Source organism: Tachyglossus aculeatus, chromosome 23 (assembly GCF_015852505.1).
Source record: "Tachyglossus aculeatus isolate mTacAcu1 chromosome 23, mTacAcu1.pri, whole genome shotgun sequence".
Lineage (NCBI taxonomy): Eukaryota > Metazoa > Chordata > Mammalia > Monotremata > Tachyglossidae > Tachyglossus > Tachyglossus aculeatus.
The window spans coordinates 38,900,754-38,921,197 of record NC_052088.1 but is presented as its reverse complement, the minus strand read 5'-3'; the positions used below and the strand labels follow the sequence as shown (position 1 = coordinate 38,921,197).

Below are 20,444 nucleotides of genomic sequence, written 5' to 3'. Positions count from 1 at the left end.
GCTGGGATGGACGAGGTGGGGAGTCCAACTCGAATGGCTGTGGGTGAAAACAACGGCATTGCCCCCAAGTTGGAAACGGTACTGGTATTGAATCAGCACCCACTGGGTGCAATGCACTAGATTTAATGCTTAATCAATCAATCAATCGTATTTATTGAGCACTTACTGTGTGCAGAGTACTGCACTAAGCGCTTGGGAAGAACAAGTTGGCAACACATAGAGACGGTCCCTACCCAACAGTGGCCTCACAGTCTAGAAGGGGGCAACAGAGAACAAAACAAAACATATTAACAAAATAAAATAAATAGAATAAATATGTACAAGTAAAATAAATAAATAGAGTAAGAAACCGTAAGCTTAACCGTAAGTGCTCCAACTGTAGACACTCAGCTCAAGTCCAAGCAGCGTGGCTTAGTTGAAAGAGCCCGGGCTTGGAAGTCATCCAATCCGCCCGCCTTATCTCCTTCCCCTCCCCACAGCACCTGTATATATGTATATATGTTTGTACATATTTATTACTATATTTATTTTACTTGTACATAGTCTATTTATTTTATTTTGTTAATATGTTTGGTTTTGTCTGTCTCCCCCTTCTAGACTGTGAGCCCGCTGTTGGGTAGGGACCGTCTCTATATGTTGCCAACTTGCTTAGTACAGTGCTCTGCACGCAGTAAGCGCTCAATAAATACGATTGAATGAATGAATGTGGGTTCTAATCCCGCCTCCGCCACTTGTCTGTTGTGCGGCTTTGGGAAAGTAACTTAACTTCTCTGTGCCTCAGTCACCTCATCTGTAAAATGGGGATTGAAAGTCTGAGCCCCACGTGGGACAACCTGCTTACCCTGTATCTACCCCAGCGCTCAGAACAGTGCTTAGCATATAGTAAGTGCTTAACGAATACCATAATTATTATTATTATCAATGGGATTGCAACACTTTGTCCTCACCCCAGCCTTCTCAGTGACTTCCCATAACCCACTGGCAGAGCCTCTCTGCCCCTCCTCTATGATCTGACCTACCCCTGTTCTCAGAACCCAACAAAACCGGTCCTCTCAGCAGCAGAAGTGCTATGGCTTGGGGTTCGAGGGGCTATTTACGCAGAACAGGAAATGTCTGAGTCACCAATGGCGTCAACGCACTTTGGCAAGGCAAGGCCCGAAAAATAACAATTGTGAAGCAACCACCCAGGTGCCTTCTACTCAGTGCACCTTCACTAATATCCTGATTCTATCACTTGAGGAGTTCCTAGACAACACTTTAGTTTGGCGAACCAGACCTACTGCAGAGAGAGAGACAGAAAGACTGACAGGGAGCGACAGTATATTTTTCATTTGGATTTGATTTTGAAATGTAGATTCATTTTCCTAAGCCTTCAAGCCTGATTTCATATAGCTCCCAAGTCCTTACTGGCACAACAGCATAAAGGAATGAACGCCAGAGGAGAACACACAAAAAAATACCCCAAAAACCTTAACACATCCAATTCCTTCACTACCAATCAACTGTCCTCTGAGAGAAAATTACTCGTCTCGGCCTGACTCCTGCATGGATGCCACCTCCCGCTGAAACAGCGGAGGGATGGATTCCAGTAAGGGATCAGAGAGCCAAGCCAAGCAGTTATATCTTTTAAGGGGAAAGAAAATATTCATTCATGAACCCAATCATATTTACTGAGCCTTTACTGTGTGCAGAGCACTGTACTAAGCGCTTGGGAAAGTACAATATAACAATAAGCAGACATGCCCCATGAGGCTCTGCCACCCTGGAAGAAGGGCATTCACTTGACTGATTTTGAAGACTATATCAGCATCCCAAATGACTCCAATGATCCCACTTCGCCCTGGGTTGAGCAGAAAGGCCCTGGTCATCCCTAGGTTGAGCAGACAGGCCTGGTCACCCCTACCAGTGGAAAGAGCCCGGGCTTTGGAGTCAGAGGTCATGGGTACAAACCCCGCCTCCGCCAACTGTCAGCTGTGTGACTTTGGGCAAGTCACTTCACTTCTCTGTGCCTCAGTTACCTCATCTGTAAAATGGGGATTAAAACTGTGAGCCCCCCATGGGACAATCTGATCACCTTGTAACCTCCCCGGCGCTTAGAACAGAGCTTTGCACATAGTAAGTGCTTAATAAATGCCATCATCACCAGGCCCCTGGCGGTTCAGGTGGCATCTCCCCCAGAGCTCAACAGGAGCTCAACCCTGTATATATGTTTGTACATATTTATTTATTTGTACATATTTATTCTATTTATTTTATTTTGTTAATATGTTTTGTTTTGTCGTCTGTCTCCCCCTTCTAGACTGTGAGCCCGCTGTTGGGTAGGGACCGTCTCTATATGTTGCCAACTTGTAGTTCCCAAGTGCTTAGTACAGTGCTCTGCACACAGTAAGCACTCAATAAATACGATTGATTGATTGATTGATTGACCGTCTCTATATGTTGCCAACTTGTACTTCCCAAGCGCTTAGTACAGTGCTCTGCACACAGTAAGCACTCAATAAATACGACTGAATGAATGAATGGATGAACAGGAGCAAAAAGAGAGAGAAGCTGACTGGTCTCTTCCAGCCGCTCCCTCTGTGGGCTATTTCCCGGACGGGAGGTCCCCAGGGCGTCAAGGGGTCAAGGGAGAAAACCCAAGCGGGGCAGACGCCACGGAGAACGGCGAGTCTGCTGTGCTGGATTTGCCGAGCGCCATCCTCTGAGGGAGCAAAATGGACAAGGGAGGGAGAGAGAAGGAGAGCCACTCAAGAGGAACCAGAGCAGCTCACGAGCAGTACTTAAGGCCCAAGGCAGAGAGACCCTGCCAGCCACATGCAGCCTTTAAATCGAACAGACAGAATGTGCTGCCAGAGAGCTGCCCCAAAAATAATATTATACTTGTCACCCAAGGGATATTAAAAATGAATTCCCTTTCTACTGCCGCCCAACAGAAGGAACTGGCCCGAGTGCGACGGGTGTATTGTTTTGTCTGAATCACTTGATTTTTTTTATATTTTAATATTCCTAAACAGGGGTTTTAAAATAGCACTTTCAGATAAAATTAAACTTCCAAGTGACCGGACCAGACATTTTCAATCATCCTCTCACTGAATTATGTTCTGACAAAATTACCCTAATATTCGAAACGCTGCCCTCTGAGATAGAATGAGGCTTTCTTTAAGGGTAACTCCTTCTAGACTAGTATAAGCTTCCTCTAGACTGTAAGCTCCCGCGGGCAGGGAATGTGTCTCCGAACTCTGTTCTATTGTACTCTCCCAAGCGCTTAGTACAGTGCTCTACACGCAGGAAGCGCTCAATAAATTTAGCTGATTGACCGATTGATTTAAACCAACGATCGGCCATGATGCAGGGGATGATTCTACCCCAGAAAATTATTCAGATAATTTAGGCCCCCAAAGAATATTCCAGGAGCCAGTGGGGGAGTGAAGTGCCCGGAGAATAAAAGCAGGAGTCTCTACGACAGCTTAAATCATCCAGAACGGGTAGACCTAAATGAAAGGGCTGAATCCAGCCCTGGAGTTTTCTCCCCGGAATCCCCACTGCCAATTCTTCTCCCAGTGCTTTCGTGATTTCATTTGGCGTGCGGTTAAGACCGTGGGAGGCCTCAGCTCCAGCCTCCACGTACCCCACCGCTCGCTCCCTGAGGCCCCGGGACTGAGGGAACGACAAGAATCGGCCTCGGATGGTGCCGCACCCTCGATTCTGTGGGAATGGAGTCCCTCCCCAGCTGCCCAACCTACCTGGAGGCTGGGCAGTCTTCCTTATTGTTGTATTGTACTTTCCCAAGTGCTTGGTACAGTGCTCTGCACACAATTAGGGCTCAATAAATACAACTGAATGAATGAATTCGGGGATGCTGCTGGCCCGAGTCCCAGACCTCTGAGAATTCAGCATATCCAGGGACTACAGGAAGGGAGGCCTCAACCCCTCCTACTGGGGCTGTGACGCTGAAATTTCCAGGGGAAACCCAGTGGGCTCACCCTGCCCCAGCTGCAACTTCCCCACTTTCAAAGCCTTATTCCCCACTTTCAAAGCATTTTTGAAGGCTCATCTTCTCCAAGAGGAGGATGTATATAATATATCCTATATATATACTATATATTGGGAGAGTACAATAGAACAGAGTTCGGAGACACATTCCCTGCCCGCAGGAGCTTCCAGTCTACAGAAAGCTTATACTAGTCTAGAGGGAGTTACCCTTAAAGAAAGCCTCATTCTGTCTCAGGGCAGCGTTTACTATATATATATATATGTTTGTACAGATTTATTACTCTATTTTACTTGTACATATTTACCATTCTATTTATTTTATTTTGTTAATATGTTTTGTTTTGTTGTCTGTCTCCCCCTTCTAGACTGTGAGCCCACTGTTGGGTAGGGACCATCTCTACATGTTGCCAAGTTGTACTTCCCAAGCGCTTAGTCCAGTGCTGTGCACACAGTAAGCGCTCAATAAATACGACTGAATGAATGAATGAATGAATGAATGAAAGAGGCCTTCCCAGACTAACCTCCCCTTTCCTCTTCTCCCACTCCCTTCTGCGTCGCCTAGACTCGCTCCCTTTATTCATCCCTGCTCCTGCCCCCACCGGACTCATGTCCCTATCTGTAATTTTATTTATTTATATCCTGTATATATGTATATATGTCTGTGCATATTTATTACTCTATATTTATTTATTTATTTATTTATTTTACTTGTACATATCTATTCTATTTATTTTATTTTGTTAGTATGTTTGGTTTTGTTCTCTGTCTCTCCCTTTTAGACTGTGAGCCCACTGTTGGGTAGGGACTGTCTGTATATGTTGCCAATTTGTACTTCCCAAGCGCTTAGTACAGTGCTCTGCACATAGTAAGCGCTCAATAAATACGACTGATGATGATGATCAACGTCTGTCTCCACCTCTAGACCGTAAGCCCATTGTGAGCACGGAACGTGTCTGTTCTATTGGTATACTTTACTCTCCCAAGCGCTTAGTAGAGTGCTCTGCGCACAGTAAGTGCTCCGGAAATACAAGTGGCTGCCTGACTGCATCACTCGCGCAGGCTTCCGTCCTGGGGATGGGGCGGCGCGCCAAGCAGAAGGATTTAAGACGTCTTACCCCATATTTGCACTGGCGGGAGGTTCCTCCGTACTGGAAGCGACACTGTTCGTCGGCATCATACACCTGACCTGGGGCCACAGCTGGATAAAGAAAGTCACGCTTGGGAGGCTCATTATCAAGGCAAGAACCGCGGCCTGAACTGTTCAACATAAAGGATCAAAGGCAATTAGGCACTCTACGGACCGTTTCAATCACAATTACGATACCCGGGCCGAATTCTCGCTTCTAACAGTGCATGGGTGGGGGAAGGGTTTGAAAGCAACCCATCCCGCCGGCCTAAACGCTCCAAACACCGTACGATGGCACACTGGCTGAAATCTTACAACCGGCAGGAATGGAGGGAACGGCCTTTATTATTTATTATCCAACAAGGCGACTGCTCACAATAATCTGTAAGCTTCTTGTGGGCAGGGAATGTGTCTACCGATTCTCTCATATCACACTCTGCCAAACGCTTAGAACTGTGCTCGGCACACAGTAAGCGTTCAATAAATACCACTGATTGATTGACTGAGTGGGCTTGGGGGGGGGGGAGTGCTCTAAGACACCCCCCTGCCCAATTTCAAATTGTTCTGAAGAAAATCGAGGCAGGATTTCATCTTTGTTCTAGAGTCGCCCGTGTGTTTTCAGTGAAAACACACCACATCTGGTAGTAGAGTTAAAAAAAAAAAATCAAAACCGAGCAAATAAAAGAAAACGTGGTTGTAACCCTTCAAGGCCTACTCCACGGACTTCCACCTTGGGCAAAGAAAGCGATTCTGTAGACAGGGGTGTCCGTAGGGTCTTGAAATATCCCAATGATAAATGGTCTTAATGACAAGTCAGGGGAGAAGCCCAAGATCTTCCCACAAGTGTTTTGGAAGTGCTTAGTCTCTTAGACATTTCATATTTCAGCTAGGGTCATCTGACTCAAAGAAAAAAAAAAAGAAAAGGAGTGTTCTCTCTCTAGAATCTCTTCTCTTCAAAGTATGCCTGCACTCAAACATAATACTTTAATGTAGTGGAACAAATAACATAAAGAACTCCAAAATCCAGACAGAGTTCCTTTGTTTAGCAAGCATTACACTCAGCTAAATATATTTGTTCGGTTTTATGTAGTCAGTGGGCATAAAATAGGACAGATGCTTTCTTACTTTCATTTCAGCTGTGAATAAGTTTGAATTTTTAAAAGAATTCCAATGCCAACATTTCAAAAATGTTTCCAACATTCCTGTCAATTGTGCCAGCACTCAGGCTTCCCCCTCCCGGCTCCCCCCCGAATCTTTTCCATGCACCCTGCCAAAGGAAAATCATTTCACAAGTCAGAGTTCTACAACTGTTACTGAGGGCTGGTCGAGTCATTCGCAGATAAGAAAAAGAAACATTTCATTATGGCGCATCTTACATACATTTTTCATTCAGCATTTCCGAGGCCGGAAAAGCGCATCGTCTAATTAAAACAAGGCCGCGTCGTCACTTGAAACTTTGATGTTTTTAAAGTCCAACCACATGGTCCCCGGAGGGAGTCATTCAGAGACACGGATGACAGAGTCCATCGACTCTTATCTCGTTCCCAGTCCCCTTCTCCCCCCCGCCCCAACTTCCTCCTTCCTCTCTTAGAGGGGACCTCCTCACTGACAGCCCCCGGAAGCTGGGGTGGGAGATGCGACCTGACCTGAATTTGGATGCTTCTACCCATGAGTCACAGAAGGCTGTGGGTCATTACCTCTCCGAGTGGGTCAGGTCCTCCCGGCCAAGTAAAACTCATTGTTTGTCAAAACCCATTGGAAAGACGGTGCTTTCCTCCCAGGCAACGTGGATCGTTTGCTCCACTAGAGTGGAAGCTCCTTGCGGGGTTGGGGACCGTGTCTAAGGACTCAACATAGTGCTCTGCACACAAAAGGTGCTCAGTGAACACCGCTGACTCCACACGGCCGGGATCGCCAAAGATCCTGCAGCGTTCTGGGCCCGAGCATCCCTCTCCCGACAGGTTCCGCAAACCAGACGCTTTCCCTGGCCAGCCGGGGCCCGCCTGCCTGTGCTCTCCCTTCCCAGGCCCAGCCTTACGAACCGTGTCCGTTCAGCTCCGGGAGCCGCCACCAGCCTCCTCTCTCGGGGCGGCTCTGGATTCAAGCTCGCTGAACCAAAAGGATACGGGTTTCGGGACTGACGCAGTTCCACTTGGGGGTCGGGGGAGGGAACGGGGGGACGGGGCTCTGAGCCAGACTTGAATCGGGGGTGGGGGGGGGGGGGGTTGGTACTTATTTCCAAGGAAGTGAGCAAACTTGGAAGACCGACGTTCGATGGGGCCGCTCCGGCCAGAAAAGCTCGGTCCTAAGGAAGTCGGAGAGGAACGGGGTCTGGGGATGGTTTCCGATGCCCAAGGCGGGGGGACAGTCGTGGCAACCGAGGGAGCTGCTTCAGAACACCGGTAGAACGCCGGTGATGGACACTGATTCCGTTTGCCTCATTTTCCTTTTCTTCCTGAGCTGCGACTACCGTCCCAAGGGCGCCTTTGCGAGCAAGGTGCTAAAGGAGGGTAAGGACTTGAAGGTGCCATGGAGACATGGGAACCCGGTGGGAAAGGAGCGGAGGCTTTTGAGGGAAGAATCCTGTGGATGAAAAGCCCCCAGAGCTGCTGGACTGTATTCCTCCGCTCAGCACCGGCTCTGAATCTGTCTGAAAGTAACAATTCAGTTTCATTATTGTCAAACAGCAGGAGGGAGACACAGATGACTCCTCCACCTGACATTTGCCCGCAGGGAGGTTGCAGGCCCGGGAAGGGCCGGCCCAAAGCCGCCTCTCGCCACAGGGTGTTGGGCCGTCTCTCGAGCGGCGGTCCAAGACGCAGAGGCGGCCTGAGGGAAAATCCTTTCCTGATGGTCAACCGGGCAGTCCCACTGGTGCTGGGCCCCATGCAAGCCTGCCCACCGTGAAGTCGCTTGCCACCAGTGACGATCCAGTGAGAACTGGAAGCTCAAAACACCGTCCACCGAGGGGGGCAAGTCGCACGGGTCGGTCCATCGCTTCGCTTTTTCTCTCCTTGCTCCCGATCACATGGAGTGTGCCGCTGTCCAGTCTGAACGCGTTCGGACCTGGGTCCCTTTTCCGTGTCCTTTCCGGGATTCCACTTTGGAAAACGGCCATTGAATGCTAGGGCACGGTGGGCGTGGGGAAGCCGCATGGGCCTCGTGAAGGTAAGCGTCTCCGTAGGGAAAGCCGAGACCTGAAGCACGCACAACTGGGTTTCTCCGAGAAGGCTCGTGAAGCCCCTTCGGACCACCTTCGTTTTCAAAAACAAGCAGTTGGGGCATCGGCCATCTGCACTTTCCCACCCCTTTCCAAGCTTAATGGAGCTAAAAGCTCTCCCTAAAACGGCTGCTGTGGACAGAAGGAGCCCAGCAAGGCAATCCCTCAAAAACAGGTTCCCATCTGGCCTCGTACCTTGGAACGGAAGTTCTTAAACCTACTGAATGCACCAATGGGCCTGATGTTCCTTCGGTCCGACAGTTTGCTCTTAAAATCACGTGACTACCAACTTGGAAGGGTAAGCAACCTCACACCTGATTCAACCTTGCAGATTGGTACCAAAAATTTACCGGCCCATAAAAAAGGATTTTGCCCACCCACCTGCTCTTTAATACTATACCACACTGATGTTAGAATGTAAATGAGAAAAATCAGTATTCTTTCCTATTGCCCCGCCCCAACAAAATTGTGACAAGACCACAGGGAAGCAGGCAAGACCTTATCTGCAAGGCTGATTTAACTGAGTTGGCATGTTGACTATTTTTTTTCCTAGCAATCTACTGATTTGCTGAATACAATCCCTAGAATCCTCTAAGTCACTCAGCTTAAAAGGAATGCTTTTCCTGACATTCTTAGCAACTACAAGAACGATTTTATAGCCCACTCAACTTGTACACTTTAGACATTAACTCTATTTGCAGTCTTGAAGTCATCAGCAAATTTTCTACTTCAGACACTGAATTCCCTGTAGTCAGTAAAGAGGTTGAAAGACAAAAGCAGTATGCATCAGCCTCTAAAATACTCCTGTTTTCCTGAGCACCCTTCCCCTCACCTGCCATCTCAGAACACTCCAAGCTTGCCCTCTGAGTGGATGTGGAGGAGCGTGGGGTTGGTACCGGGAACATTTTCCCACCATCGGCTCTGCTCCCCAGCCAGGGGGAAACATGTGAACCATTCTGCGCTCAAATTTGTAGACCACCCCCCCGCCTCTAGCCAACATGGAGGGCCAAGATGAAGAGTCAGGGTTCTAGGCTCTTTGGTCAATACTTTATTCATTCATTCAATCATATTTATTGAGCGCTTACTGTGTGCAGAGCACTGTACTAAGCACTTGAGAACTACAAGTTGGCAACATATAGAGACGGTCCCAACTCAACAACGGGCTCACGGTCTAGAAGACGGGCTCACAGACTAGAAGAATTTACCAAGAGACGAATGACCATGCTTACTGCCATTTGGCACAAATCCAAGGGCTTCCTTTAGGATCCATCTTCCTAGGAACTCCAAGCTTTCCCACCTCCAAGCTCATCCTATCCCAACCTCCCTGGGCTAAAGAGCAAGGGAGGCATTCTCTGCAGAGAGAAACTGAGTCTCGGGGGTGTTATTTCTTTTGAAGGGGCATTCCAGGGCTCCTTAATGAGACCAGGGAACCCAACTATACTGGGGCAAGTGGGGCAGCTGCTTGCCCCACTTCAGCAGTCCCAACTTCAGACTGTGCAGGTGAATCCCAGGGATTCGGGCACGAGCCGAGGTACAACTAGCCCCAAACGCATACGGTCTCAGCTCCTGGGGAGAAATTCTCCCAAACCCCTTTGAGGACTTAGCATCTCCCATGACCACAGCCCCACAGTTGTGCTTGACACAACACACTAAGGATGCAGCGGTCCCCCATGCCTTCAGGTCCATTTTTCTGCCTAGGAAAAGGAGCGTAATCTTTGCTGGGTAAAGTCATTTTAAATTTCCAAAGCTTGAGCTATCACTCCATTCTGGCAAGTTTCCTGGGGCTCCACCTCTCCCCGGTCCTCATCCCTCAGCCGTCCACACTGACAGTCAATGGCAGAGAGAGAAGGAGCAGCAGTCGTCCCAATGGGCATAAGACATGACAGCAGGAGTGGGGTGGTCAGGGGCTAGTCTAGACTACATTTACCAGCAACTTCTGCCCGAACTTCCATCTGTTCCTGCTTCTTGCCCCCTCCCCCTCCATACCTCGTTAACCCCCTGACCTCCCCACCTCCCTAATAATAATAATGTTGGTATTTGTTAAGTGCTTACTATGTGCCAAGCACTGTTCTAAGCGCTAAGGGGATACAAGGCAATCAAGGTTGTCCCGCGTGGGGCTCACAATCTTAATCCCCATTTTACAGACAAGGGAACTGAGGCCCAGAGAAGTCAAGTGACTTGCCCAAAGTCACACAGCTGACAAGTGGCAGAGCCGGAATTAGAACCCATGCCCTCTGACTCCCAAGCCCGGGCTCTTTCCACGGAGCCACGCTGCTTCCCCTAAGTGATGGACTCAGGATGTGTACGTTTGTCAGGAGGAGAGGGTAAGTGGTAGATAGTACACAGGGTTTTTCTTTGGGTCTGGCTGTGCCTACGCCTTTGTAGCTGTGAGAGTCTGTCCCCGAGTAAGGAATTATAGGGGAGACTCGTTAATGGGGTGTTGCGGTTGAGTGGGGTAAGAGAAGAGAATGATGGAGTTTGTCCGGAGCACCCAGGGAGAGAATATCAGCGGGACTGAGAAAACTTTGTCTGGAGGGTTGGGGTATCTGACCTGCTGCTTGCTGGCACCCCCATCGCAACGAACATCACCCATTTTGGGGCTGAGGAGGACCACCTGAACGGTCAGGACCAAATGAGGACTCTGAGAAGTCCTGGCCAACGGGTAGAACAGGGCGCCCGTTCTGCAGAGACAGTCCCTGGACCCCAGTGAAAGAATGGACTTTTCTCCAGTGAGGCCCCCCTCACGCTCACTGGTGCACCACGGGTCAAAAGGACCCTAAGGGGTCTGGCTAAGGATGGAGAAGGATCTAACAGGTTCGTGGTCCATCCATAAATGGATGTCAGGATGGGCAACCACGGCCCTGTTGTCTTCCGAGAAGGCAGGCGAGGGGGAGGGCGCTCAGGAAAACAGGAGTATTTCAGAGGCTGATGCGTACTGCTTTTGTCTTTCAACCTCTTTACTGATTACAGGGAATTCAGTGTCTGAAGTAGAAAATTTGCTGATGACTTCAAGACTGCAAATAGAGTTAATGTCTAAAGTGCCCAATTTGAGTGGTCAATAAAATCATTCTCCTAACTGCTAATAATGTCAGGAAAAGTATTCCTTTTAAGCTGAGCTTTCTAGAGGATTCTAGGGATTGTATTCAGCAAATCAGTAGATTGCTAGGAAAAAAATATTCAACATGCCAACTCGGTTAAATCAGCCTTGGAGATAAGGTCTTCCTCAAGGCTCCTGCTGGAGGCAGAATCTCCAGCTGGGTCAACCATTGGTCTGGGAAACCCAAGTTTCAGCATCCTTCGTCCTGCTGTAACCTTTCTTCAAAATGCTACTTGCCAAGATCTCCAGACAATGCCATGCTGGTGTTATTTATGTTTCCAGAGGAAAGAGAAAGTCTGGGCATTCCTGGCATTATCTTGGGCTCATCTCTCTCATGCAACCCAAACATCATCATTACTGGTATTTAATGAGCACTTACTGTGTGCAGAGTACTGTACTAAGCGCCTTGAAGAATACATTGCAACAAAGCTGACATATTCCCTGTCGATAATCAGCCTGTCACCAAATCCTGTCTGATCAAACTTCAGAACATCATTAAAATCCGCCCTGTCCTCTCCTCCCAACCGCTACCACGTTGATCCAAGCACATATCGCATCCCGCCCTGATTACGGCATCAGCTCCCTCACTGACTTCCCTGCTTCCTGTCTCTCCCCATTCCAGTCTTTATGCCAATCTCCTGTCTGGATCATTTTTCTGATAAAAAAAAGTTCAGTCCACATCTCCCCACTCCTCAAGAACCTCCAGTGGTTATCCACCCACCTCTGCATCAAACAGAAACTCCTTACCGTCGGCTTTTAAGACATTCAATCAGCTTGCTCCCTCCTGCCTTACCTTGCTGATGTCCTAAGACAACCCTGTCCGCACATTTCGCTCCTCTAACGCCAAACTACATGCCACACCTCCATCTCATCTATGCTACACGGCCCCCTTTGCCCATATCCTCCCTTTAGCATGAAATGCCCTCCCCCTTCATGTATGACAATCCACAATTCTCCTACCTTCACAGCCTGATTAAAATCACATCTCCAAGAGGCCTTCCCAGACTAAGCCTCATTTTCCCTACTCCCTCTCCCTTCTACAATGCCATTTCATTTGGCTTTGTACCCTTTAGGCTCTTGATATTCATCCCACCCTCAGGCCCACATCACGAATGTAAATACCTGCAATTTATTTCAGTGTCTGTCTCCCCCTCTAGACTGAAAGCTCCTCGAGGGCAAGGAATATGTCTACCATCTCTCCAAAATGTTTAGTACAGTGCTCTGCACACAATAAACGCTCAATAAATACCTCTGATTGGTCGATTTCATTTGGAACCGCAAGAGACCCCGTGGTGGCTCTGGAATCCTTCCACGGACCCTACTTTAACTGCGGTAGACTGGTCGATTTTCACTCAGAACCTCTGGAGCTGTTGAAAGCAATTTGACGTGACTTCTGTCCTCTGCCTGAGGGGTGAAAAACACATCGAAACCAGTCCGAATTCCTCGTGAGCGCCTTCCATTAGCTTTGAGCAGGCTGGAGGACAGTGGTCATTTTGTGACCGAACCCCAAGTTTGCCTACTTTCTTTATGTATTCCCCCAAGCAGAAGGGTGGAGTTCTACCTTTGGAGCCATTATTGGAAAACTTCAGACACCATTTTAGCCAGTCCACTTTAAAGACATAAGGCTCTTTGTGATCTAATCAGGAGTGTGAGTCTCCCCTCTAACCCCTGTTTTTTTATGGTATTTGTTAGGCGCTTATTCTGTTCCAGGCACTGTGCTAAGCACTGGGGTAGATACAGGTTAATCGGATTGGACACAAACCATGTCACAGATGGGGCACACAGTCTTAATCCCCACTTTACGGATGAGGTAACTGAGGCACAGAGAAGTTAAGCAACTTCCCCAAGGTCACACGGCAGAGAAGTGGCGGAGGTGGGATTAAAACCCAGATCCTCTAACTCCCAGGGCCACTGACCTATCCACAACACCATGCTGCTTTCCTGAATTTCCAAACTTACGAAAAGAGATATTGGGAGCACCAGCTCCCGGGTATTCAAGAAGCACCAACCACAGGCACACTCACCCTGCTCTCCCAGAACGCAAGGGAGGCACTCTCTGAAAACTCCACATTCAGAAAATTCTGTGCAGTAAAACCTGCTGAGTCCAACACCATGCACACCCAGAAGCTGTTTCCTGCAACACTGTGAACATGCAGGAGCTTTGCATGTGACACCATGGCACGCCAGATCCAAACAAGCTCGCATCATCAGAATAACGCTCCTTAATTCTCTTGCGGCGCTGGTGCCCAAAGGTGTAGTGATATCCCGCATCCAGGCAGGACAGGGCAGAAGAAGGACCATTTTTCCAACCATCTCCACCCCTCTGCCTGGCATAAGGATCTGCCTGAATGGACTGAAGGGCTCTGGAGTCTTTTTCTCAGGATTTTCCCACAGGGTCTTGCTTGTGGATGGATGGCTCAGGAGGGGACGGCATGTCAGCAAACACCTGCCAAAACACCCGGCTGGGCCTGGGCCTTCTCTTGCCACTCTTGCCTTCTCAAGCACGGTTAAATGGCATTGGTTTAGGTGTCGCCACTGATCTCAATTTGGGGCTGAGGTGGTGGACACCGTCAAGTCGGCACACTGCTTGATCGCGTGACAGTGCTGAGTGGAGGCAAGGCCCCAGATCCCTGCTTCAACTGAAAAATCAAGATCTAGAAGGGCATTGAGCCCCATGTAATTCCACCAGTGAAGACGCGGCTCTATTTCCCCCTTAAACTACAAGCTCCTTGTGGGCAGGGAAAGTGTGCTGCTCCCATTGTACTCTCCTAAACTCACAGTGCTCTGAACGGCACATAATAGATGCTCAATAAACATTGACGGTTCCCAGATGTTTACTTCCGCGATGGAGGATGGGGTCTTCCAGTCAAAACCCCTTGGATACATGGTCGGCGAGACGGGTTCTTTGAAACGTCTCCTCTAACTTGAAGAAGGAGAAGAGCTGGAGTGCAAGGTACAATAAGCTCTCAGTCCCACGGCTGTGGTTCGTCTGTGTTTCCTTCGGGCAGGCTTTCTCTGCTGCGAGGGGGAGGTGGGGCAAGCCGGGCCGCAGCCCGAGCCAGAGGTGGCCAGGTTTTGTCACACGAGGCTCCCTATGGGGCAGCGATGCCCATGGCTCTCGTGGTCCCGGCTCTGGCGGCAACAGCTCTGGTGGCCACTCCTCCCGTGGCCTCGGCTCCCACGGCCGCGGCTCGAAGCCTGTTAGCTCAGGGGCACCACCACGTCCACTGCTCTGACCTTGGCCAGTGTTACCAGGTACAGCTCCTGACCATCTGCGCTTTCCAAGTACCCGTGGCTTCTTTCCATATATCCCATTCACCTGAGTCGGATCATTGACAAAGTAACGAGTGGTGGATCCCATCTGCCTTGGGGAGCTCCAGCCCTGGGATCCAAAGGCTGGCACGAGGGGATGAGCTCGGAATCTACCCCGGCGGATCATCCCGGATAAAGGATGGACCTCACTGGGGGAAGACAGGATATCAGGGGCCTTTAAAAGCCCAACATTCCTAATCCAACCTCTAGATTCACGACAGCCGGTCGGAATACATAAATCCTCAGCACGTGCCCAGGGTAATCCCAGCCTGGCAAAGAAATACTTTGACCCTCTGTCGCTCAGCACACTTTCAATGGCTCTTCCCAGCCTTTCCCAGACCACTGGGGTTAGAGGACACCAAGAAATCTGAATCACAGTTGATGTGTTGCGGGCCTTCATTTAGGTTCTCGATATGGTCTGACTCTTCTCCGCATCATTCCTCATAGGCCAGTAAGATCTTTACCTACAGCCCGGATCTACCCACGGCTCCCTGCTGCTCTGCAATGCCTCAGCAGCTGGACACTGGGTGGGGGGTGCTTGCCCCTTTGGGGCTCAGATCCCTCAGTACAGATGTTCCCCCCTCATTTTTTCTGGAGATCTCCCACTCAGGGGCTGTCTTGGATGGGAGGGACAATCCCTAGACCCAGAATGGAGAAGTGAAACAACACTTACCAGGCAAAGCAACCTTAAAAAGGAAACAACCCATTTAAATGAACAGAGCCCCAACTGTTACCTAAAACGAACAGATAAGCAGGCTACCATCACCATTCTGCCTCAAATAAGTCAACATTAAGGAGGTTTTACCTCAGTGGTTGAAAAGCAGTGCCTTAGGAGACTCCAGCCCTGATTTCTCACTTCCCCCACATCGGGGAACCAGTTGACTCACCCCATTACCATGTAAGCCTCCTCTAAACCCTGACGGACACCTCTCACTGGTAATGGTTGCAAACCTGTACTTCCCAAACGCCTAGTACAGTGCTCTGCACACAGTAAGCGCTCAATAAATACGATGAATGAATGAATGGGCACCACACGAAGAGAACCAGCTGCCTTTACTAACTCCTGTACTTCACGATTCCTGGGTCTGAATGACCATATATATTCTCCTGCTCACATAGTAGCTGCTCAGTAAATACTACTGTGTGACTGTTTCCCGCTAACTGTGGCTTAGGGCTTTGAAGATGGGCTTGTCTTCTCAAAAAGTGGATCTGTGGGATGGAGATTTTGGCACCTGTCATTGCTCCGGACCCGTCTTCCCTCCTCCTAGGAGGCTCAGCCTCAGAACATAGGTTTGCCTGGAGTGTCTGACTGTGGCAAATGGGACAAGGCCCTGCCATTTGTCCATTTACTCTCTAGAACACCTTGGGACTTGAGCTTCCCACCGTCAAAATCGAGTTGAAGACATGTGGGAGGGGCCCCTATCCAACAAATCGTGGGCATCTGCTGGGTGTCTGGCACCGCTCCTTATTTACTAAAACCACCATCCTGATGATTTTTTCAATCCACCCTCCGCGCCCCACCACATCCCTGCTGCAGCTCCGCTGAAATCTGCTTACCAGAGCTGGCCCTTTGGAAACCACCAAAGAGGTCTTGCCACCAGTTTAAAAGACCTCAGGCATTTCCCCACTTTCTTATTCAAATCTCAAGGACGAAGCTGGGTAAAAATTCCTGGCCTCACCCCGAACTGCGTGTAGCTCACGGAGGAGAAATTTCTGGAGCACCTTTTCATCTCCCTTTGGAGATTACTTACTCTAGGAAGCTGGTGATGTAGTCCCTGCTGCAGGTGGACCAGGAGAATGGGTTAGTGTTGGCCGTGATGTGAGCGGCCATGAGCTTTGCAGCTTCGTGACCTTTGGTCCCACAAGAATTCCCAATTCCATCGTGGTTCATGCCGAAACTGTCCAAAAACAAAACAGAGAAAGGGGAGAGAAGAACAAAGAGGGGAGAGAGAAGAGAAAAGTCCCATTACTTTCCTTCGGGGCAGGTAATTTCTCTACCAGCATGCAGTTTCCCCATCAATGGGGCTGCTCTTAGGAGGTCTTGTGGAGGAGATGTGCTGGAGAGGGGAGCTTTTCCAAAAATCCGGCTCAGTTCCAGCTCAGCTGTGAAATTTCGTGGCGATGATCACCTTTCCCAACTCTGTTGCACTGTACTCTCCCAAGCGCTTAGTACGGTGTTCCGCATGCCGTAAGTGCTCAATAAATAACATTGATTGATTTCCCAGACACCCAGGATTTCTCCTCCCAAGGACCACGGGACCACAGTGACAGGGGTCAGTCATGCGCTGGCCTTTTACAGCCACATCCTGGGAGGAAGACTAAAACTACAAACTAAAACCAGTTGGCAGCAAACTGTTATGACAAGAAACCTGCTTCCTGATATCCCCTGCCGCAAGTTGTCGGAGAAGTTCGGAATCGACAGAAAAATCGAAGAAAAGGCCCCAGTTGGTCAGGGATCAGAAGGTGAGCATAGGGAGAGGCCCGAGAGGTTAGGGGAAGGAAGTCAACAGGAACCAAGGCACACACACCATGATGATGACCAGTCCCTTCAGATGGTCCCGCATTCAGTCAGTACTGATCCAATCAGGCCGCAAGTAGTATTCCTCCAAAAACACGGCTATTGTGAGCAGCTGTCGACCGATCAATCAGTCAGTGGTATTTATTGAGCACTTACTCTGTGCAGAGCACTGTACTTAGTGCTCGAGAGAGTACAAAATAACAGAGTTGTTAGACTTGTTCCCAGTTATCCCACTAGCCGGGTTCACCCTGGATCACTCAGGAGGCAGCGGACGTGGTTTAGCTGTGCTATACGATTGACTGAGGCAATAGAAAGACTCTACAACAATCCTTAACCATAATGATCCCTGCAACAACGGAGAAAATCAGCGCCCGAAAGGTGAAGGCAATGAAAACGACGACGACAAAAAAAAAAATCAGGACGCTCAGACAACATCTGAGAAGTTTCTCCTATGGCAAAAAGCCTCAGTTCTCTCACCTGTAAAATGGGAATTAAGACTGTGAGCCCCATATGGGACACAGACTGTGTCCAAACTGATTAGCTTGTATCTACTCCAGCGCCTGGAACAGTGCCTGGCACAGACTAATCGCTTAACAAATACCATTTAGAAAAATATACACCCATGCATATAGTTAGTTTAGTTAGTTATAGCATTGTCTTTGAAATTGAAAGGCAGCTGGGCAGTTGTGTATGTCTGAATAGACAACGAGCCATATGTCTATTCAAGCAGATATTGGGTAGGGACCATCTCTATATGTTGCCAACTTGTACTTCCCAAGCGCTTAGTACAGTTCTCTGCACACAGTAAGTGCTCAATAAATACGACTGAATGAATGAAAAATGAGAAATAGATCTTGAAAATGCGTTAATGAGATTGCCTATAAAATAGTTAGGGTATTTATTCAGCGTTTATCAGGGGCCTAGCACTGGCCTAAGCACTACGGTGGATACAAGATAAACAGATTGGACCCAGTTCCCATCCCATAAGGGGCTCGGAATCTGAGTGGGAAGTAAACAGATTTCTTATCCCCACTTCACAGCGGAGAAAACCAAGGCCCGGAGAAATTGTGACTAGCGACAATCACCCAGCAGGCCAATTGGGGGAAGTGGGGCTAGAAGAAAGGTCTCGAATCCCAGTCTTGGGCTTTTTTCCCTCTAAACCATAAAATCTCTCTTCTCGCAGAGAAAAGGCAAACTGATGAAAACAATGGCTGCCTGGCTATTCAAAACAGTTGCCATGAAGTATAGAAAGTCAGGAGAGAAAACAATAGTAAATCAGTGCTTCTCAGCAATCTAATTTTACGAAACCTGGCAATACAGAAAAATTTGATTGCTCTGAGGTTGTACCACTGATTCATTCATTCAGTCGTATTTACTGAGTGCTTACTGTGTGTAGAGCACTGTAGCTTGTCCGATTGAAAACATGACGGGATTCTGTAAGTCCCTAAAAACCAAAAGTCTGAAGCAATGAGGTTCCAGGAAGAGAAAACCTGGGAAGATGGAATCCAGCAGTCAGCATTGGGTGGAAGAGCTGACCAGGATGGGGTCGGGTGTCATCATAATAGTAATAATAATAATAATAATAATAATAATAATAATAATAATAATAATTGTGGTATTAGTTAAGCGCTTACTAATGTGCTAGCATTAAGCACTGGGGTGGATACAAGCAGATTGGGCTGCACACGGTCCCTGTCCCACACAGGGCTCACAGTCTTAATCCCCATTTTACAGATGAGGAAACTGAGGCATAGAGAAGTTAGTGACTCACCCAAGGTCACCAAGCATCATCATCATCATCAATCATATTTATTGATCATCAATCATAGAGCACTGTACTAAGCGCTTGGGAAGTACAAATTGGCAACACATAGAGACAGTCCCTACCCAACAATGGGCTCACAGTCTAAAAGCAGACAAGTGGCGGGACTGGGATTAGAACCCAGGTCCTTCTGTCTCCCAGGACCATGCTCTACCCACTAGGCAATGCTACTCCTTCCAAGACATTCATGGAGCCAGTAACCGGAATGCCCCAGCTCCCGACTAGGGTGAAATTCCTGCCCCCGGGAACTCCTGGGAGCACAAGGCACGATTGGGAGATGTTTCGTACAGATTCCGAAGGGACCCCATTGGCCCGCTGGGTGATTGTGGCACCCAGCCACCCATCTTTGGGAAGCGGCTTTCTCTGGCCAAAATATAACGATAACTGCAACCTGGGGAAGAACAGACAGCAAACACACCCTCCTTTCTCCTGCAAGCTAACGGCGTCGAGAGGAACGGCAGCCCGAATCTCACAAGGGGGCCTAGGGCGTACAGGACAGACTTACGTCGTCATTACAAACTGTGAGAGTTCGTTAGACCATTAGAAAAAGTGAAATCTGGCTACAAAGATGTCTGTTATTTTCTCTCCCCTTCTGTCGCGGGGACACTAAAGACTTCACACGCTGGCAAAGGGGCAAAATAGGCATCACACCTAAAGATCCAACTACATTTTCAATTGTTAATTAAGTGAGAAAAAATGAGTTTATTGCCTCAGTGGTAATGGGGGTCAAAACGGGATAATTGAGCACCACAGGGCGCCCAATCTCAGAGGTTAGATCCAAGTCTGGCCAGCCTCTGGCCCGTCGGACACGAGTTGTAGGAACTGAAGCTAACTGATGACTAAATCAGCATCTAGTCCTCAGAGGAAACAAGGACCAGGCCCCAAGTTTGATTTCAGACTCCTCCCAAAGAAACGCTTTCGAAGAACCTTATTTGGCATCATTTCAAGCCCTGCAACCAGTGCAAGTGAGCTTCTGTCTAATCATCGAGATGGACTTTACTATCGACAGATACTGAAGTGAGGGTAACAGGGCCAAGCTTGGCAACGAAATCAAAATGTGTATCCTGTAGGGGAAATGAGAATCTTCCACGGCAGGGCCGGGCCAAGCTCGGGCGGCGAGCGCCCTTCAGTAACCAACTTCCCGACTCTTTGATCTGCTGATGGTGGGGAGGGCGTGTGGCATGGCCCATTTATTCGGGAGATGCAGGATTCGGGTCAGGGTCAGCTGTAGTTCCGCCAGGATGCACAACAGAAAAGTTTTCAAAGCGTTTCAGGCAGCAAAGCAGGACTGCAGCTTAAGTGTTGGGAAGGGGGAAGAAGTACTGATAAGCAGCAAACATTGACTCAGTCTCCCTT

At 48.7% G+C, this 20,444-nt stretch overlaps 1 protein-coding gene across 1 annotated transcript in view; it reads right to left on the bottom strand.

The window, feature by feature from the left end:
* ADAMTS6 (ADAM metallopeptidase with thrombospondin type 1 motif 6) overlaps nt 1–20,444 on the bottom strand; it is a 209,100-nt gene that overhangs the window by 85,156 nt on the left and 103,500 nt on the right. Inside the window, exons 9-10 of the mRNA XM_038765814.1 lie at nt 16,500–16,646; nt 5,109–5,250 (exon numbers count right to left, since the gene is read on the bottom strand). Of these exons, the coding sequence (XP_038621742.1) occupies nt 5,109–5,250; nt 16,500–16,646 (289 nt within the window). The remainder of the gene's footprint in view (nt 1–5,108; nt 5,251–16,499; nt 16,647–20,444) is intronic.